This window comes from Xenopus tropicalis, chromosome 2 (assembly GCF_000004195.4).
Source record: "Xenopus tropicalis strain Nigerian chromosome 2, UCB_Xtro_10.0, whole genome shotgun sequence".
In the NCBI taxonomy this organism is placed as follows: domain Eukaryota; kingdom Metazoa; phylum Chordata; class Amphibia; order Anura; family Pipidae; genus Xenopus; species Xenopus tropicalis.
Window position 1 is genome coordinate 52,241,489 of NC_030678.2, and position 19,683 is coordinate 52,261,171.

Consider the following 19,683-nt stretch of genomic DNA (forward strand, 5'->3'; position numbering starts at 1 on the left):
GGGGGAGGGGTGTGATGTTTTTTCTTAATTCTGGGTAGATGGGTTAGAAAATACGTAATACACTACATATCTCCTTGTCTGTATGGTTTGGATGACAGCTTATCGCCAGTGAACATAAAATACATTTTAGAAAATCCATAATACCAAAAGGAGTTTGCTGATCGTGCAGTTAGTGATTATGCACTAAAATGTTAAGGGCTCACAAGGGCGACAAGTCGCCACGACAATACCCATGAAGAGATTTCATGCGAGTTGAGCTCCAGGCGATCTGCTACCCATGGTACACTCAACAGTTAACCCCCCCTCATGTTTACTCAAGTCGCTCAGAAAAGGGTCTGTGTGCGATTTGAAACAGCAGGCGATTTGAAGTAGCCTCGTATGTTTTGACGCTGGCGATTTCCATTGATTTAGCATTGGTGTCTTGTCGCCAAATCGCTCTTTTAAAAATCGCCGGCGACAAATCTCCTCGTGTGCCAGAGCCCTAAAAGTGGGCATAGCTCACACATGTAATTACTTGGAAATAATCTTATCTGAAGTCAGCATAGACTAAACTTTCATCCTGATTGGCTGCTTTAGTGCACTGAAAGAAGTTATCCCACTTAGCTCTTCCTTTTAGCTCTCTCTCCTTTCTCCCTCAGTGGTCACGATCTTTGTGAATAACGTTAAAGTGAAACTTTTTTACATGCGCTCATTAAGTATGTCTTATGTAGAAATGATGCATAAACACTATATAAACTTCCAAAAATAAATAAAAACTTAGTTTTTTGTTTTTTTTTTTTTTTTAAATAGACATACCTTATTCTCACAGATTGAAACACATACCTGATTCTCACAAATTGAAAGGAAATCATGATAGTCTGTCTTTTCTTGCAGGGACCAGCTCACTGCCCACCTAAAGCACACAGTCTAATGCTAACCATTACCTCTGCTTGTTCCATTGTGAATTGATGGATTCTGGGACTTCAGAATTCTGTGGAAAGCAGAAGGGATTTAAGTCCAGGAATCTAACACTAATACAATGGAACAAGGTTGTCTCAAACTCAAATTTGTTGACCTTTACTGATTTTTGGAAGTCCTGGTAGTGTCTATGCACATTGTCTAAATAAACCCAACAGAATATGCTCATGTTAAAAAGGCGGTATAAGACAGTTCTCTCTTATTGGTTGCTATAGGTTGCTGCTCCTGGGCAAACCTAGTGCCTTTTATTACAAATGGGGGTTCCTTTTCTGATCTTTTAGATAATCATTTTTATTTTGCCCTGCAGATGAAAACAACGCTATAGAGAGTCATCGTAGCAAACTTCAAAAGGTAAATTTAATTGATTTTGCATACATTATACTGTCAAACTGAAAGTAAAGGTAGAAGTTTTATAAGCAATGCTACAGGAAGTTTAGAAGGCATTGCATTAATATCATTTTCATTAGCATCCTTATTAAAAAGGAACTTATTGCTTTCAAATGCAATCATACTGTGCTGTGATTTTAGTTTTGGGAATGATTATGACAATGAGAGAGAGAGATTAATGAAGTGTCACACGGATTTATTATTGCATTCTAAACCCTGATTTAAAAATGTAAATTGTGCCTAAAATGTGCATTTTGTTGAGGCATGACTGCTCAGCCAAAAAGGGTATATGTTCAGTTAAATGTCTGATAGAGAGACTCCTGATGCTCCCCTTGTATAGCTAATAGGGCTTATTAAGGAGTCTTACATTGCTCATAAATGTGTAAGCTCATTAATAGCCAGAATAGTCTCTTGTACCTATGCAAGGTCCAACAAACTTTTAGCTAAATTGTTTTGTAGTGTGTGATGTGAAAAAACTGGTCAGATAAAGGCCTTTAATATAATGTGAGTTATTCCTTGCCTTCCTGTAATGTTTAACAGGAGGCAACAATTAAGCTGGGTATAGACTGGTCTTTTGTTTTTGGTCTATAAGATTAGATCTGTATGTGATTTTGGCCACACAAAGAGCCTTTTTTGCTAATGGTAAACACATTACCAACCCCTTGCCCCACTTCCTCGCTTTAAATAGATGTCCTCTTAAAACTTGTTAGTTCCACAATCAAAAGATTTTCCTATACATACAATCCCTTTTTGTACATACTAAAAATGCATTTTTACTCCTGTTCTACCATTATTTGTACATTGGATTCCATTGGAACCTTCAGATACATAATATTCACCTTTTATTCTTCTTCTTACAATTTATAAAAGTAGATTATCACTCCCCTTTTCAAGGGCATAAAATGTTCATCAAGGGATACTGTCGTGATTTTTATGGTATACTTTTTATTTCTAAATTACACTGTTTACATAGCAAACAATCACTCTACCATTTAAAAAGTTATTCTTGAACCAACAAATGTATTTAATGTAGTTGTTATATTGGTGTGTAGGCGCCTTCTCAGTGCAGTATGCCTGGGTCTGAGCTTTCAGAAAGAGCCAGCACTACACATTAGAACTGCTTTCAGGGAGCCTATTGTTTCTCCTGCTCACTATAAGCCAGACTTGGATTTCTTACTATTGAGTGCTATTCTAATATCTATTGGGAGCTGCCATCTTGCTCCCTTCCCATTGTTCTGCTGATCGGCTGCTGGGGGAAGGGGTAATATCACTCCAACTTGCAGTGTAGCAGGAAAGTGTGACAGAAGTTTATCAGAGCACAAGTCACATGGCTGAGAGCAGCTGGGAAATGAAGAATATAGCTAGGCCCATATAACATTTCAAAATTAAATGTTTGTGTTTTTCAAAAATGGATTCCAAGGCAGGATTCTGCTGGAGAAGCTCTATTAACTGGGGGTTTATGAAAAAAACATGTTTTCCCATAACAGTATTCCTTCAAGAGCATAATCCTACCTGTATCCACACTGGGGTGAGCAATTCATCACAGTGTCTCTCTCATCCAGCAGTGATTAAATATAATCTACAATTATTCAGTCAATAATTGTCAACTCAATTATCTATAGGCATGGATGCCTTACCTTTTAAAATTCATTTTAGGAAAGTGGACAGTGTGCACACTAACTGTCATGGATGGGATCTGGCTCTTACAAGGGGCAGATTTCAATCAGAAAACTTGTGTGCATTTTCTAGTTATAATCCACCCACCTGGACCGTGACAGGCAGCCCCCACTCATGCCAATTACTGCACACACAGGATATAGCCATATCAAAAGTGTGTATAGGATACTGGGAGTGTATTTTTTACAAATGGAGATATGCCACATGTGACAGGGCTCTAAAAGCCACAGAGGTATAAAAGCACCTAAGTTGAAGTACCTAGTCAGTACTAAGGTCATGTTTATTGCTAAACAAAAAAATTCACTTTGCAATTTGTCAAGAAAATAATTATTACTACATAATTTTTTTTTGCAAAGACCTGGAGTTTTCCAGATAAGGAATACTTCTGTAATTTGGATATCCATACCACCTTAAGTCTGCTAAAAAAAATCATTTAAACCCAATAGGATTGTTCTTAGAGATGGACCAAATCCACTTTTTTTGGATTTGGCCGAACTCCAAATCCTTTGTAAAAGATTTGGCTGAATACCGAACCAAATCCGAACCCCAATTAACACATGCTAATTAGGTTACAGAAGGGTTAAAGGTTAGGGTTAAAATTTCCAACTTCCTTGTTTACGTAACAAAAACATTTTAGCTCGGTTCGGCCAGGAGCATGGATTCGACATGGAGCAGAATCCGAATCCTACAGAAAAAGGCAGAATCTTGGCTGAATCGCGAACCAAATCCTGGATTTGGTGCATCCCTAGTTGTTTTACTTTCAATAAGGATAAATTATATCTTGGTTGAGTTCAAGAACAAGGTACTGTTTTATTTTTACATATAATAAAAGAAAACAATTTTTAAAAATATTAGTTATTTGATTAAAAATGGATTCTAGATTTGTGGGGGTCTGTCTGGAAGATACTTACCGTATAGTAAAAAGGGGCTGCAAAGGGGACTAGGGGATGTTAATGCTTCTAAATCAGAAGGATGATATAGTGAGGGGCAAAAGGGTGTATAAGAGACAGACTTCCTTTTAGAGACAAACATATTTTTCAAAAGATTTTCACCAGCACAAAGTATTCAAACAGTAAAACACACAAGTGCTCATTTATTAACAATGGGTAAATCTGCACCTGGATAACCAATTAGATTTTTGCTTTCACTGCTCTAATTGCAGTTGGCTGAACAAAGCCAAACAATTTTAACTATATATATATATACGTTGTACACACAGATAAAGAAGGTAAAACAATATCTGCCTGGGTGCACACCACAAAAAAGTACTATAGAATACCATATAAGAAGAACACTCACTGGGCTAAAAAAAATATGGTAAAAAGGAATAAAGTTTGTTATTCCAACGTTTCGGTCTTTAAAACTTTTTTTTGGTCTTTTCGCCATATTTTTAGACCCTGTAAGTGCTTTGCTTTATACGACATTCCAAATATACATGTACATACACAGTCATGAAAACTTTACATTCTCATTGTAAGCCTTTAAAATAAACCATTTATAGATACATCTATCCTTGTTGTGGTAGCACCAGGCAATTAGAAGAGTGCACTCTTTAGATTCATAGTACATACATACAGCAGTCACATCAGGAACAGCGCTTAACATTTTGAATGGTGCTGAAAGGACTGGTAAATTAAATGTAGGGTGTGAACCATGTCATTTTACATGTTAACAAATATCACAATGTTTATTTTAATTATATATATATACATATACACACAGCAGGAACATCAATCCTTGAGACAACCAGCTGCTGTTGAACTTGTTGAACTATGGCTTAAGGGACTCCACACTTTACAGTGAAAAACAAACGGGCTGGGACTATAGGGATAGCTCTCCAAAACAATAAGGAACTCTCTAATCAGCTACCTTATCTAAACCTTTTGCATTATGTACACAGCTGTTGTTATGTATATGTTTTCAAGGCCACTGTAACCTCTCCTTCGCTTTCATGAGTAAAAACATCTATAAATTATTTTGAATCTGGTCCAGTAAAAGTTGCCAACATTTCTGAAAGTCCAAAAACAGAGAAGAGGTCAGAGGAAGTAAAAACAACCTCTCCCCCCAAATAAAAAAATATGTTTCATTGTTGCAGAATGTTTTCCATTATGGGTCTCCTAGTTACCTCCTGGATTTTATCCTAAGAATAACTTCCTAACTGCTGCGTGAATGCAAACACTCTTAAAGTCAAGTAGCAACACAAGAGGACAAATTTGGCACGTAGTATGAATCTGAAAAGCATGGCATTCTTGTCATAAACAACATAACATTTAACATGCCATCCAAAGAAAAGAAAGTCCAAAAAGGGGCCGTTTACTCTTTATTCTGTAATGTGTTTTAAGTAGTAGCCACAAAAACAATATTAGGGCTGATTCACTAAAGTGCTGATTTTTATCGCACGCTTTTTTGCATCAAAATTGACGCGAAAATTAACACGCCATTCACTACAGTATTACCGTGTGTGTTAAGTCACACATTGCATGCGTTAAATTTCGCTCTACCGCATGCGTTAATTTTAACGCATGTGTTAACTTGCGAGCTGAAATAACACTAACGCATGATTCATGAACACTTAGACGTGCTAAATATCGCATTAGTCTAACACTACTTGAGGCAGGCGGTAATTATAGAAAAGTACATTTCATGAGCTTTTGGCAATAAAATATGGACTTTGCAGTGTTATTTATTCAAGTATGTGTTGGCCCTAGAGTGATGCAGCCTCCAGTTTGCAGGGAATTGGTCATTTTCAGTACAGTAATTTTCCATAAGTATTGGCATGTATGGCTAACATGGCGTGCATTTATTCGCACGACTATTTATATGTGGCTACTATTTATATGCAGCTACTATTTATATGCGCCGACTATATATATGCAGGGAGTTGATTAGCACACGTTCCGTCAATGGCTAACATGGCGACTATTTATACGTGGTGCGTTGATTAGCGCATGTACCGTCAAATACCGCACGAAAATAGTCTTCGCGACTAAAATAACGCATGCAGTATCGCGCTTAAATTAACGCAAGTATGCTTTTAGTGAATCATGCGTTAAGTCGCAAAAATTTAGACGCGATAAAAATTTTACCGCATGCATTTTTAACGCACTTTAGTGAATCGGCCCTATTGTCTCTAATGTCATTTGCGGAGATTAGTGAGTGATAAGGCTAAAATGGGAAAAACAACACTAGGCCATCTGTGATAAGTTGCTAATTTTTATGAAATTGATGGTATCACATACACCAAACAGCTTGACTAATCTTCAAATCCTTCATCTGATTTTTAACAATATAACTGTATCTAATTTAGTACTGATTGATGGTAATTTCCTTTTTAACTTTCACCAACTGTTATGTAGCATACTGAAACACTTAAAACTGATTGCTACCCCATGCCTTACATCTTTTATTTCACTCTATATGATTAAAAGCATTTAAAATTGATTCACGGGGATAGGAACACATTTTATAATTTCCCTTTGCTCTATATCTGTAGAGTACCAACTTTATAGTGGTCAAGGACAGACTACAGAGAATTCAGATCTTCACAGTGCAAAAATAAAGAGAGCAAGCTGCCAGCTATATAAAGAAAAAAAATGTAGAATACACTTTTAATTGCAGGAAAGTATATACTTCCAGCATACTGGAGGTTCATTCTCACTGAACATCCTTCTATGCTCTCAGTTATCCCTTTCATTCCCTTCATATTCATGTACTTGTCCCTGCGTCTCATCAACTATAGCTATACTATTATTTCTTGATAGACAGGTTTCTAATTTAATATCTTCCCTATACGTTTCCACTAAAAGGCCATCAGAGACCTAATTCATTATTTGAGCTCGGGGTTCAGACTGGAGGGCATGGAAGGTAGAAACACCACCTGCAGGAGGGCGATCGGACAGTTTGTTAGGAAAGAGTCAAGACAGGTTACATTTGGTAATAGCATGCACCGGGTGTATAAGGAAGCTATAAAATATTTTAGGGCAACCCAACGCTCCAAGTTGGAATTAGTGGAACTAGGTTCCAATGGATACTCCATCAGTTGGGTAATAAATGTGAGTGCAGGACCAGATAGGGGGTTCTGAGGGCTTCAGGCAAAGAGACCATCATCTGTAAAATTCCTGTTCAGAGGAAGAGCAGAAGGGCAAAACAGGGGGAGTGACGCACTGCTAGAACTAATCAGGGGTTAGGAGTGCAAGTTGATGGAGAGAGCAGGAAAAGATGACCTAATGGAAGGAACTGACTTCATAAAATAACTTGTTGTGAATACTGGAGTAGATATGTGTGTTTTGGAATACTGTATGTTTGCCCTGGTGGACTAAGTGAATAAAGCAAGTGGAATAGAGAATTATTTCCTGTTCTTTATTGGAAAATACACTGTGGTAAAAATGTTTGAGTGGGGTTCCATTTGTTTGCCCTCTAACAAATGGACTGAATATAAAAAACTAAATTGATGGCATTGTGAGTCCCAGAAGACAGCTGCAGAAATGTAAGCTTTTATTCTCAAGTGAAAGTGCTTATTCAGTTCAATATATTTGACTGAAGCAGGCATCTGTTTATTCAAAGGTTCCAAATGTTCCAAATGTATTTCCCAAAGGTTTCTGTTTTTTTTGGTATTGACAGTTAATACACCCAACATTTTGGCTAAGATGCAAAAACCCCATGGATATATCTTCTAGAAAAACAGCAGAGCTCAAGAACAACAGAAGAAAATCTGCTGGTTATAGCCATCCCAGGAAAATCTGTTAGTTATTTGTCTAAAATTTAGCAGCTGTGAGTTCTGTTAACCTCTTAAACAGTCAGCCAGTAGTTTGTGTTTTAAATACAGAATACATTCTTGGGCACAAACATGAGTGTTTACTAAGAAAAGTGATAGAAAAATAGTAGCCAGCAATATCCCATTGATATTTGTGTGAATATTTTTACACCAATAGGCAAAGAGATAAGATGTTTGAGGAAAATTCCTGCGGGCCTACATATGACCTCAACACAGGCTTAAATTGAACTTCAATTAAAAGTGGTGAAAGGCCACAGAATTATTATAAACTTTCTAAAACTTTACAAAAACTCAGACTAGTTACATTGGCCATATGCCACAAACACCTTGGAAAAAATCTTGGCACTAGCCTTAAAGGACCAGTAGCCATATAAAGCATTATTTTATTTACATTTAAAACTTACATTTGTTTGTGTCTAGCACCTGCACATAAAATGTTTCTTGGCCGCAACAACCTTATTTTATATGAGAAAGTATTTCATCCCATAGGTATCACCAAAGAACCATTAATTACTTTTGACCTCAATCTCCACTTAAATACTAAAACCATGGTATCGCAAACAGTTTAGGTTTATTTACTAACAAAAGCAAAAGTGCATGGAAATGCTTATTATGGTAAAATACTTTAAAACACTCCTTATTGTGGGTAAAAAAAATTAAGATTTGTGGCCATTTTAGCACTTTGTATTTAGCACTGGCATTAGTAAATTAGCCATCTTATCTGTTATCTGTCATACAAAAAGGGGCCCGACGCCACTGCTGGAACTTGAATGGAAGCCGTATGGCTACACAAAAGCTTTTTTATATAAACTTCCTTTTACCAATAAAGACCCAGGAATTATCTAAAATATTAGTATGTTATGATGCCAGCTTATATATGGACAATTAAAAGGACAGAATAACCCCATTTTTCAACATTAGTTCAATGAATAGGGCCTAAAAGTAAGTAGTGATGTTTTTTATTTCTTGCACTATACAAGGCATTATATAAAACTGAAAGTGAAGTCATTCTACATCCTGTTCTTTTAAGCATAATAAAAATCCTGCAGTCCACTGAGAAGGCTTCTGTTTAACGAGTTGCTCCTAACCTGAAAGCATGGCAGCAGCCAGGGGAAAGCCAGGCTGCAGTAGGGGGTAGGAAGGAGTTTGTTTAAACAGAGGGTTTTTCTATGGACTGCTGATTTGTTTTGCAAGCCCTACTCATTGCACTAATGTTGAAATGGGTTATGCTGCCAGTTCAAGTTTTCCTGTTGTGAGGCATGTAAGTGTTGTATGCTTTACCTTTTTAATTACAGTGAAGGACAGAAACCCGAGGGCTGTAATGCCACAAAACAAATTACTCTTTTACTAGGTGGGGTTAAAGTTAACTAAAAAAACCTAAATATTTTCCCATCTCTTCCTTAAAACAAGTGGGTTTGGATTAAAGGAGCGGTTCAATACTATGTCAACTTTTAGTATGTTGCAGAATAAGTTCCATTTTTCTTGATAGTTTTTTAATTATTTGCCTTCCTATTTCAAGCTCTCCAGGTAACTGAACCCGGAAGCCAAAAACGAGTCCACTGTGAGGCTACAATTTTATTGTTACTTTTTATAGCTAATTTTTTATTTTTATAACTATTCAGTCCCCTACAATTTATATTTCAGTCTCTCATTCAAGCCACTGCCTGGTTGCTAGGTTATATTGGACCCTAGCAGCCAGATAACTGCTGAAATTCCAGACTGAAGAGCTGCTAAACCGAAAAACTAAATGATTCAATTAAAAAAAAAACAAAAAATACAAAAAGAAGATCAAATGCAAATTGTCTCAGAATATCAGTGTCTACATCATGTTAAAACTTAAGTTAAAGGTGAACTACTCCTTTAAATACCAGATCATGTGTAGCCCAATTCCTGCCGTGCTATAACATATTAGAAAGTAAGTGAGACACAAAAGAAAGAGGGGAAGCAGTATTAAAAATAGTCCATAAGTGCAGCAATAATGCATACTAATGGTTGTATTTTAACTATGATTTCCAGCCAGGATATATTTCATTATGGAGTTTTTTGTTTTGTTTCTCAGGAAGACATTGAGTTAAAGTGGCAGCAGATTTCTGATCATCAAACAAAAACAAAGAAGACAATGATTGCCCTGGTAACTCTTGGTGTTTTGCTGGCCTTTTTTATTTTAACTGGCTATTATATGTCCAACCGGGAAAGCTGGACCCCTGGCAGACAGAGACTGGTAAGTTTGTGCATGTGTGTTGATCTAGAAATGCAAGCAGAGGTTAGGTTGTCATTGGTTTGAATATAGCATGGAAAATGTTGGTAGTTTTGCAGCATGGCTAAATGTTTGGGTTGTAAGGTCTGCCATTTTATATCCACTTTTTCCTTCCCTTTAGGGTGAGGACCCATATTATACAGAAACGGACAGCCAAGGAAACACTCTAGTGTCTGTGTCTTCCCACACTCAGGAAAAAGCCAACAATGAAACCCGAGAGAATGGAACAGGCCAGGCAAGCACACCAACTACAACCAATGGACACTCAACAAAGAAGCAGACTATGTCAGACACCAAAGTCTAACAAGGAAAAACTTAATGAACTGAGGGAGAAAAGTAAATAAAGAAACTTGGAACATGTACAGACAAGAAAAAATCCAAAATATCTGTTTCCTATTGTGTCTTTGGCTTTAGTTATCATAAAGAAAGGAATCTGTACTAAAGACACGAATGACAAATTAAAATCTGGGAATTATGTGAATATGTAAATTAAGCATTTAATGGGAAAGCAACTTCTTTATTTGTGAAATTCAGCATTTTGCATATGCATAAATATTGATGATATTGAGGAAAAAAAGCAGTTTTGCCAAAATATTTCTAAGAATTAACATAACCTTTAAAAAATGTTTTTACTAATGTGGGTGCACCAGTGTAGGTACCATTGACAACCAGTCAGTAATTACTTTTGATTATCTTGTTAAAATTAAAAAATAAAACAAAAAAACACAGATCTCATTGGTTGCTATGCGCAACTGCAATGGTTCAATATAGCTGGTATGTTAGTAAATTAGACCCTACATTTTTTAAATTAAAGATTTGAGATTTCACTAATTCACTGGAATTCCTGTTTATAACAGGGAAGTGTTTTATTGAGAATACAGAGAGGAATTGCAAAAAATTGGGCTGCGAGTTCCAATTGTGTCGTCAGTGCTATGCTAAATTGAGATTGATTTTAGGTAGTTTTGTGAATGTGACCGCTACCATGAAAACTACCAGGGTAAATAATGCCAGTAAATAAAAAATAAGTGTCCCTATGTTTTAAAATACATATTTCCAACACCAATTATTTTGCTGGGACACCTATTAGAAAAGAGCAGCAAAGGCTGGCTTGATTTCAGTCAGGTTTGTGTCCATGTAACATGTTTTTGCTCATTGTGGACTTTGAGGACAGTAAAGCTATTTCAGGAAGAATATAGCTAGGGTCGGCTCCCCTGGGCACTCCAGCTGTTTATTCACATAAATAAGGATTATGGGAATTGTAGTTTAGAGAAGCTGAAGGCCAGAAGATGGTTCAAGTCTAGTAATTGTAATTTAAATGGCATAATTAACATGTAGGACTGGTCTTGACTATATGTATGTTTTTTATATATTTTTTATATTAGTATATATATATGTTTGGGTTTGTGGTTTTGTGAACACATCCAGTGTACAGTGTATATATACCTAATGTACAAAGACACACACTTTAGGCAAGGAAAAACTTACTGCAAGACTAATGTCAGAGCTGACATGCAGATGTGGCTAATGTTATTACAGCCAATGAATAACTCAGAGTATAAAATGCCTCCCCCTGCTAAAGCTATTTCTCAAGATAAACTTGCCATAAACGAATGAATCCCTTTTTTTGTGATTGATTAGAGGTTTTCTTTAGGGGATACTACCATCAAAGTGTCCAAATAAGGCTCCTGCATTTTGGTTACTTATGTAGCAGTATTTCCTTACTTATACCTGTACTGCAAAAGCAAAATCTCTCCTAACTTACAGCAATCTGCCACAGTAGTCACTCATTCTATGTCTGCATCAGTATAGCCTTTATAACCCATGTTTATTACCCTACACTTCTGAAATAAAGAAAGAACTGAGCTTGGACACCAAAAAACAGAAAACCCCACCACTGTAATTTTAACTTTTTAAGTGTCAAAGATCATAGAATCTTCATCACTGGCTCTGCTGTGCCACAGTATTTTGTTTCTATGTAGGCCCCCATGTGCTATCCAGCAGCATGCAGTCCCACTCATGAAAAATCCTGCAGCAACAATAGGGAGAAATAATACAGTATTATTTATATTGGATATCTTGAGCAATGGAGAAACTGCACAAAATGTGTTATATTGAACTAAATATGAAACACGGATGTTACAATGTGTACAAAACTCATAGCAGCTCCTTTAAAAATTATAAAACTGGGAACCCAGGTGTATGCAATGAAAAGAACATTTTTTGTTTTTTAAGCAGCAACCTTAAACATTTACAATAAAATTTTGTTATAGATCCCTTCTGTCTTTCTCAGTCTGTCTGTCACATAAGCTTCATCTGTTTTGTACAAGTATAATTGCAAAAATAAAATTAAGCTAGTTAGGGGTGAAGACACATGGAGATACTAGAAGCAGTTACTTGTCGTAGCTGTTAAAATAGACAATGCTGATCCTTTACTGATAACAGTCTCTACGTGTGTTTTAGCAAAGGCAATTCTTAGTATTGTCTATGGCAGGGTATTCTTTGGCATTTAGTAGCTGTGAAAAAGTAGCTGCTACTAGTAGCTCTGTGCGTCTTCATCCTTAAGGGGTAGTACATCTTATCATTAACTTTTCGTATAAAGCAGTGATATTTTGAGACATTTTGCAATTGGTCCTCATTTATTATTTGATGTTTGAATTGCGCCATCTGAAGTCAGGGTTTACTTTCCCTAGCAGCCAGGCTATATATATATATATATATATATATATATATAGAACCAGAACCAGGACACACTGAGAACCACTGCATGTGGTTTCATGTCCTGGCTCCCTCCTCATTTTTAACCTAATGAGGTTTGGAGTGCAAAGGCGAGACATCATAGGAAATAATATTTGGACACATCATTTACTCTTGCTATGTGTTTATATTGATTTTATGTGATCAGTGTAGGAGGAGGTGTTATTCTTGGTGAAAGAATTTCAATTCAAAATTGGTGTTATCTCAAGACTGTGTCAAGATCATGTGAAGCATATTTTTACAGATGCACTTGAGGACCCCATTTAGGAAAAGGATTCCATGGGTTTTGGAAAGGCCCACGAAATACAACTAGAGGTCAGCTGATTCCTGTTACACCATGTCAGACCCAGATAACAGTAAAAGATAAACAATTGCCTGGGGTACCACCAAAGTGCAAAATATACACAAGGTAGAATTTCAACAAGGCTAGGGGAGGCTTAGCCTCCCCAAACCTGCTTGGCACCTTGAAAGAAAAAAAAAAAAACAACTCCCTCCGTTTCTGCTTTGCTCTGGAATAGTGATGAAAAATGCGTTTCGTAAATTTTTTGCCGTTTCGTGAATTTTATTGCCATTTTGCGAATTTTATGGCGAAGCGAAACAGGACAGCTCATCACTACTCTGGAACCTTTTACATCGGTTAATCCTCATGCTTTCCTGCAAGTTTCAGTTCTGCTGTAATCAGCTGTGCTCCGATTGGATCTTTCTTCTTGTGGCTTTTCCAATCAGAGCACAGTTCTCTTGACAGACAGTAAAATTGACCAATCAAGGCACAGATATAGGCAGGGCTGGGGAGATATAACAAACCGAAGGCAGTGCAGAAATGAAGACTAAGAAGGATGTACAGGCTGTAACCTTTACCTCACCAACTCTGAACTACAGTTTTATCCTTTAACCACAGGTACTATACTGTATATGCTCTAAACACTGAATCACTAGCTGAAATTAAATAGTTTTTTGTCACCTGGCATCTATAATATCCTTATCACCTTTGCTCTAGTCCTAAATTAACTCTTTCCCCCTGAAAAAGCTAATTGTGTTAATTTGTTGTTGTTGTTTTTTGTACTTTCTTTTTTTTTTTTATCTTACTTTTGTCATTGTTTTATTAATTTCTATTTAGTTACAGTGGACTGCATAGCTGGGAAACAAACCAATGTTGTGTATCAGTGCCAGTGTTATAGTGCCAGGGCCTGAATATCTGCCATCTGTACCCACTGCTTCTCATTGCATATAATGTGCTGGTTTTGTATATAAAGACTGCATTTGACTGTATATAATGTGCCTGTGGTGTAAGTACCCACTGCCTTTCTCACTATAACACTAAGTAAAACACATTTAAGCTAACATTTCCAAACACAAATGGATGGCGAACCCCTCCCAGAAATGTATGAAAACTTTTACATCCGAAGCATTTTAGGGTGAAAAAAGCACGCCCACCCGCACTTTTGCACAGTATCCCTGGAAGTCAGTGGGAACCACAAGTAGTTGGCAGCAGCAAATCCACTAAGTCTCACATTAGCTTTAAATCATTCTGCATATGGCACATCTTTAGCCTTCCCAAACAAAAAGTCACCCTCTGTCTATGAGTGACCCCAAAAGGAACAATTGGCAATATTTGTCATCAGCAATTTAATCTACACTACTGTGGGCAACAAATATCCCCTGAATGCTATCCCACATGCAGGGTTGGGCTGGGCCTTATGGTCCCCATCTGCCCAGGTCCACTCCCTGCCCTGAACTTCTGCTAAAAAAACAATATGCATGACTGAGGTGGGGGCCCTGTGGGTGGCAGCCCCAGACACCCCAGTCTGACTAGCTCTGTAAAAATAAAACAATACCCTGTGCTTGATGGTAATAACAATTCATCAGCAATACAGAGAATCACTGGCAGATTTACTAAAATTATTCTTGTTTTTTTCTTTTTAAAAATTTGAATAAACTAATTTCCTTGAGTCTAAATTATCAAAAAAACTAAACTCAAAAAGCACATGTGGGAAAAAGTCACAAAAACTTTTTCACACAATTTCACACAAAATTGTGACTTTTTCAAATTGTTGCACACAAACCAGCATCAAAAATCCTCTAAAGTTTTGAAGCAAAGACACGTCTTTCAGGGAAGAGAAGGGAATGGACATCTGTCGTTGACTGTCTACATGATCTCGACAAGTTTTAGATAGCGTATTGTTGGATTTGGAATTGTTTTGTCACATAGTAAATCTAGATAAAGTTGTGACTTTTGTTTTGGCGACTTTTAGCTCATATAAATCCGAATCGGGAAAGAAACAGGCTGTTAGTAAATGGCCCCCTAAGGGTGATGGCACACATGGAGATTTGTAGGCTGTGGTAAATCTGCACTGCTGTGGGTGGCAAGTCTCCACTAAATGATTTTCCACTTGTGACAAACTTCTGGCGACTTTGGAAAACAAAGCACCACATATGTTTTGCCACCACCAATTCACTTTATTACTGGTGGGAAAGCATTTAGGGGAGATGTGTCACCTGCAGTAGCCTGTGTTTATGTGCCATCACTCTTAGTCTGTAAAACATTTCAACATTAAATACTGTACATCCAACAGGATTTTTTTGCAGCTTAGTTACCATCAAGCGCATGGTACTGTTATATTATTACGCAGCTAGTTTGGGGTCATGCACTGCTGTAACCCATAAAAAGGTATCTGCCATTTCACAGAGGTTATGATTTATTGTTGACCCTGTTCCAAAGAGATTCTAATATAATTACTATTTCTATAAACACAACAGTGCTTTCCACAAAAGTCATGACAGTTATCGTTTCATTATTAGATAATTGTTTATAAAGTAATATGAACATGGCATATCCTCACCTAAAGTCATTTTATCATGATCAGTAAAATGGTATCTGATATTTAATGCTGAATTGTGAATTAGACCTTATTCCTTCCTACTTTTCCCTTAATAGTGTAGTCAGACTGAACCCTTGTTTGGAAAAAACAAATCCAGCAGCCAACACACCCAGAAGCTGCTTCATAGATATTTTTTGTACTGAAATGACATGGAATTTTTGCAAGAGCAAAAAACAACTGCAAGTGTTTAGTCATTGAGGTTATGCCTCACTTGAAACATATGCTCTATAAGAGGATTTGTTTCTGTTCTTAGATTTGCACTGCAACATGTCACCAGGAGAGGTCTCTCTTATCCTCCTTATTTTCCCTGGCACAATAGGAAATTTCCATTCATAATTTCTTACGCAGTTGGCATCCAAATCTGTTTATTATTGACTGAATCTGCATCCAGGGAGAGGCCCAAAGAAAATGACGCATTAACTTTTTACTTGCGAAGGGGCTGCAAGCAGAAAATACACTGATGTCTCCAGCGCTGGATTAAAGGCTAAAAGGGCATGGAGCTGAGATCATTAATGAAAAAAAAGGAATAAGAAAGTTACTTAGAATAACTGGAGTTATAAGAGAAATTTTAACAAAGTGGGAAATAAACGCAACTCTAAGATTTTGCACAATAATAGCAGTTTAAACACTATGAAACATAACAAAACATTTGTAATTAATGTATTTTGGAAAGTTGCTTAGAATCAAATTGGCTTAACGGGCAAAAATCACATTCGTTAGGTTTAGGTGTGCTGGTCTGGGTAGAAAATCAGTGCAGTCTAGTGTCAGACTGGGGTGCCAGGGACCCATCGGGGTTGCCACCCCAGTCCACGCTCCGCATTCTGCACCCCCCTACTCCCGTAGTTCCAGACTGGCAGAGGGGGTGGGCGCAGGCTCACAGGTGGGGGGAGCGGGCCGGCAGCTGGGGAGCGGGCTGAGTCCAGTCTGACCCTGGTGCAGTCAATGTGGGTATCTAACAATTTGTCACCCCCAGTGATTTTGTTCTACTTTAATTGGCCCATATAGGCTGTGAATTAAACTGCAGAGATAGTTATCCATAACAAAGAGCAAATATTAAGTTGTCATGCAGCAACAATCTACATGGAAACAAAAGTTATCCGTATTTACATAAGTTGCTGCTGGCACTCTTCCAATAAACACAACTGCATTGGCAAAATTGTTAATTTGCATACTGCAGGGCGGTTTTGACCTCTAGTGTTCAAAAGGGATAGTACAGAAATAAAGTCCAAAAAAAATCAACTAAGCTGATAATGGCCAAGTTGGGAATGTTTATACTGGATATGTGGGGGGTATGATAGTTATGTATAAATACACAAGAGGGCCATATAATAAACTCTGTGATGGTTTATTTAACAATAGATCCTGCCAGCAAACATGTGGACATACTGTACACTGAGACTAGAAGGTGATTTAATCTTAAAATGTGAAAAGGGTTTATACAGTGAGCCCTGGGAAGATGTGAAATTCTCTCCCAGGAGTGGTTGCACTGGAAGTTACATTACAGAATTTAAGGTCAGAGATTTTTTAGCAGGGGTAATAAAAATTAAGTATTAGTACAAAACTGATCCAGGGCCTGTCCAATTTCCCTCTTGAAATTAGGAATGTATTATTTTCCTCCTCTAAAGCTGGGCATGCACACACCGATATCATACAAAACAAGGGTTTGTACGATATTTGGTGCGTGTATTGTGGATTGATGAGGTGACTGATATCACAAAAGCCGTTGAAGTACTCAAGCAAAGGCATGCATTTAGGGCTGAAACGTCAGATAGGGGTAGAATCCCTATTTTTTCTACCTTTAGATCTGACGATTCAGCCCTGAACATTAGTGGTGGGTAGGAACGATCTTTCCTAAAAGATCGTAATTGTAATGTGTATGGCCACCTTAAGGCCTGGTTAGCAGTACCTGGGTTACTAACAGTAAAAAACAAGACTTCAAAATATGAATGTACATTAAAAAAATATCTGTAAATCATTTTTCCATGATAGAGCTGCTTAATAATTGTTACTTGAAGTTCCTAAACCTGACTATTTTGCCAACTTGACTGTCCCTTCTCAGCCTGTCAGTTATAGCTTCTAATGCAGTAATGTATTAACTGACTACTGCTGCACGAATATGACAGCCCCCTCATACAGAAACACAGGGAATTAGATTGGTAATGTAAAAGCATGCAAAGACAATGTTATGATAAAAAAAGGGTTTCCTTTCCGGTGTCAGTATTCCTTGAATAAAGGCCCCTAATTTCAAATGATTATTTTTGTAGGAGAAAATTTCAGCTAAAGCATCACCCCCCCCCTCCCCATTGTGAATTTGGGCCCATTTACCTCTTGCTAATAATCAAAATATCAAGTATCACAGCAAAGCAAAACTTGCAAGTAATCTCAGCTTTCTATAAACAACAAGAGAGGAGTGCTCCAAGTGTAATAATAAAAAATATGTTTATTTAAAAGTTAAAAATGCACTCACATCAAAGCAAATGAATAAAAGACTCATCAAAATCTGAACATTCCCTTCAGCCTCAACATGTTTTGCGCTCAACATCGCTTCCTCAGGAAGTCAAGGGGTACTACACCAATACAACACTGAATAGCAATCCATTAAGTTCCTAAAAGTGAGTAATTCATTCTTTCCCTATTGTAAGATACTTAATACACATCTTAAATATCAATACACAATTCTAAAAAAAATTTAATTTGCAACAAATCAAACATTTATTTTCCTTTTATTTCTTTAAAAAAAAGTGTCAATTCTATGGCCACATTAAACACATAAGGAAACTTTGTGCCACATTCAAAAATCCAGTGTTGCTCCCTTTGCAAACTTTTCAAATCTCCATCTCTTTTTAACATAGTTTTATGCACCAATTCTATTTCCTGAAAGCACAATAAACTCGGATCACAATTATGTTCCTCATAGAAACGTTGCAAATCAGTTAAACATTTGTTTTTCTTAATAAACCTTGGAACATGTATGATGCATTAATATGTCCTAAAATGCATTTTTTAAAAGGCCTATAGATCTTACTAATACATTGATATTGACATATACATGTTGCCATATATACAGTATGACATCCTTAGTAGAACAAAATTTTTGATTGTATAAGCCTTCCCTGTTCGATAAGCTGTGAAACTCTCACCCTCATTTAAAAAAGCATAAGCTTTAGGGTGAAGACACACAGAGTTACTAGTAGCAGCTGCTAAACTCCAGAACATACCCTGCCATAGACAATACTGAGAATTGCCTCTGCTAAAACACACCTATAGACAGTTAGTAAATGATCAGCATTGTCTATTTTAGTAGCCGTGACAAGTAGCTGCTACTAGTAGCTCTGTGTTTCTTTACCCTTACACTTCCTGCACTTATGATTCCCCACAAAAACGCTGATTGGTTTCTGTGGTCCCTCCCATTTCAAACTAGGGGCCAGAATATTCTTAATAGTTTTACCTTTTGTAAAAATTCTACCTGGTTTCGATGATAGAATCCTACTAAGGACAGGATAGGCAATAAGAAAACACCAGTGTTTATTCAAAATTTTTCGTACTGATTTGGCAGCAGTGGTACTGTATATAGTGTGTAATAAAAAAGGAGAACCTCTCCTTTCATCGCAAGAGAGAACTACTCGATCTTTTTTTAGCATTACTTATAGCAGCACGAACTACAGATGAATCACAACCCTTATTATCAAACTTGATAGCCAGGTCCTTTGCCTGCTTCTCAAGGTCTGCCAATGTACTACAGTTCCCCCTCAGCCGCAGGAATTGCCCCAATGGGATATTGTAAATGCAGTGAGAGGGATGCACGCTTATAGGATTATAGGATGCAGATAGGAGTTTCACAGATTTAAAATATGTACATGTATTGAGATTTCCCCTATCCACAAAGATCTCAAGATCTAAAAAGACCAAAGATGTTTTGGAGATGGTAAGTGTAAAGCACAAATTAAAACCATTCATATTGAGATTATTCACGAAGGAAACCAGATCTTCCTCCTTCG

At 37.1% G+C, this 19,683-nt stretch overlaps 1 protein-coding gene across 1 annotated transcript in view; it reads left to right on the forward strand.

The window, feature by feature from the left end:
- cd34 (CD34 molecule) overlaps positions 1-12,326 on the forward strand; it is a 39,673-nt gene extending 27,347 nt beyond the window's left edge. The window contains exons 7-9 of the mRNA XM_002938432.1: positions 1,265-1,308; positions 9,855-10,016; positions 10,174-12,326. Of these exons, the coding sequence (XP_002938478.1) occupies positions 1,265-1,308; positions 9,855-10,016; positions 10,174-10,356 (389 nt within the window). The 3' untranslated portion in view covers positions 10,357-12,326. The remainder of the gene's footprint in view (positions 1-1,264; positions 1,309-9,854; positions 10,017-10,173) is intronic.
- The last annotated feature ends 7,357 nt before the right edge of the window (positions 12,327-19,683 follow it).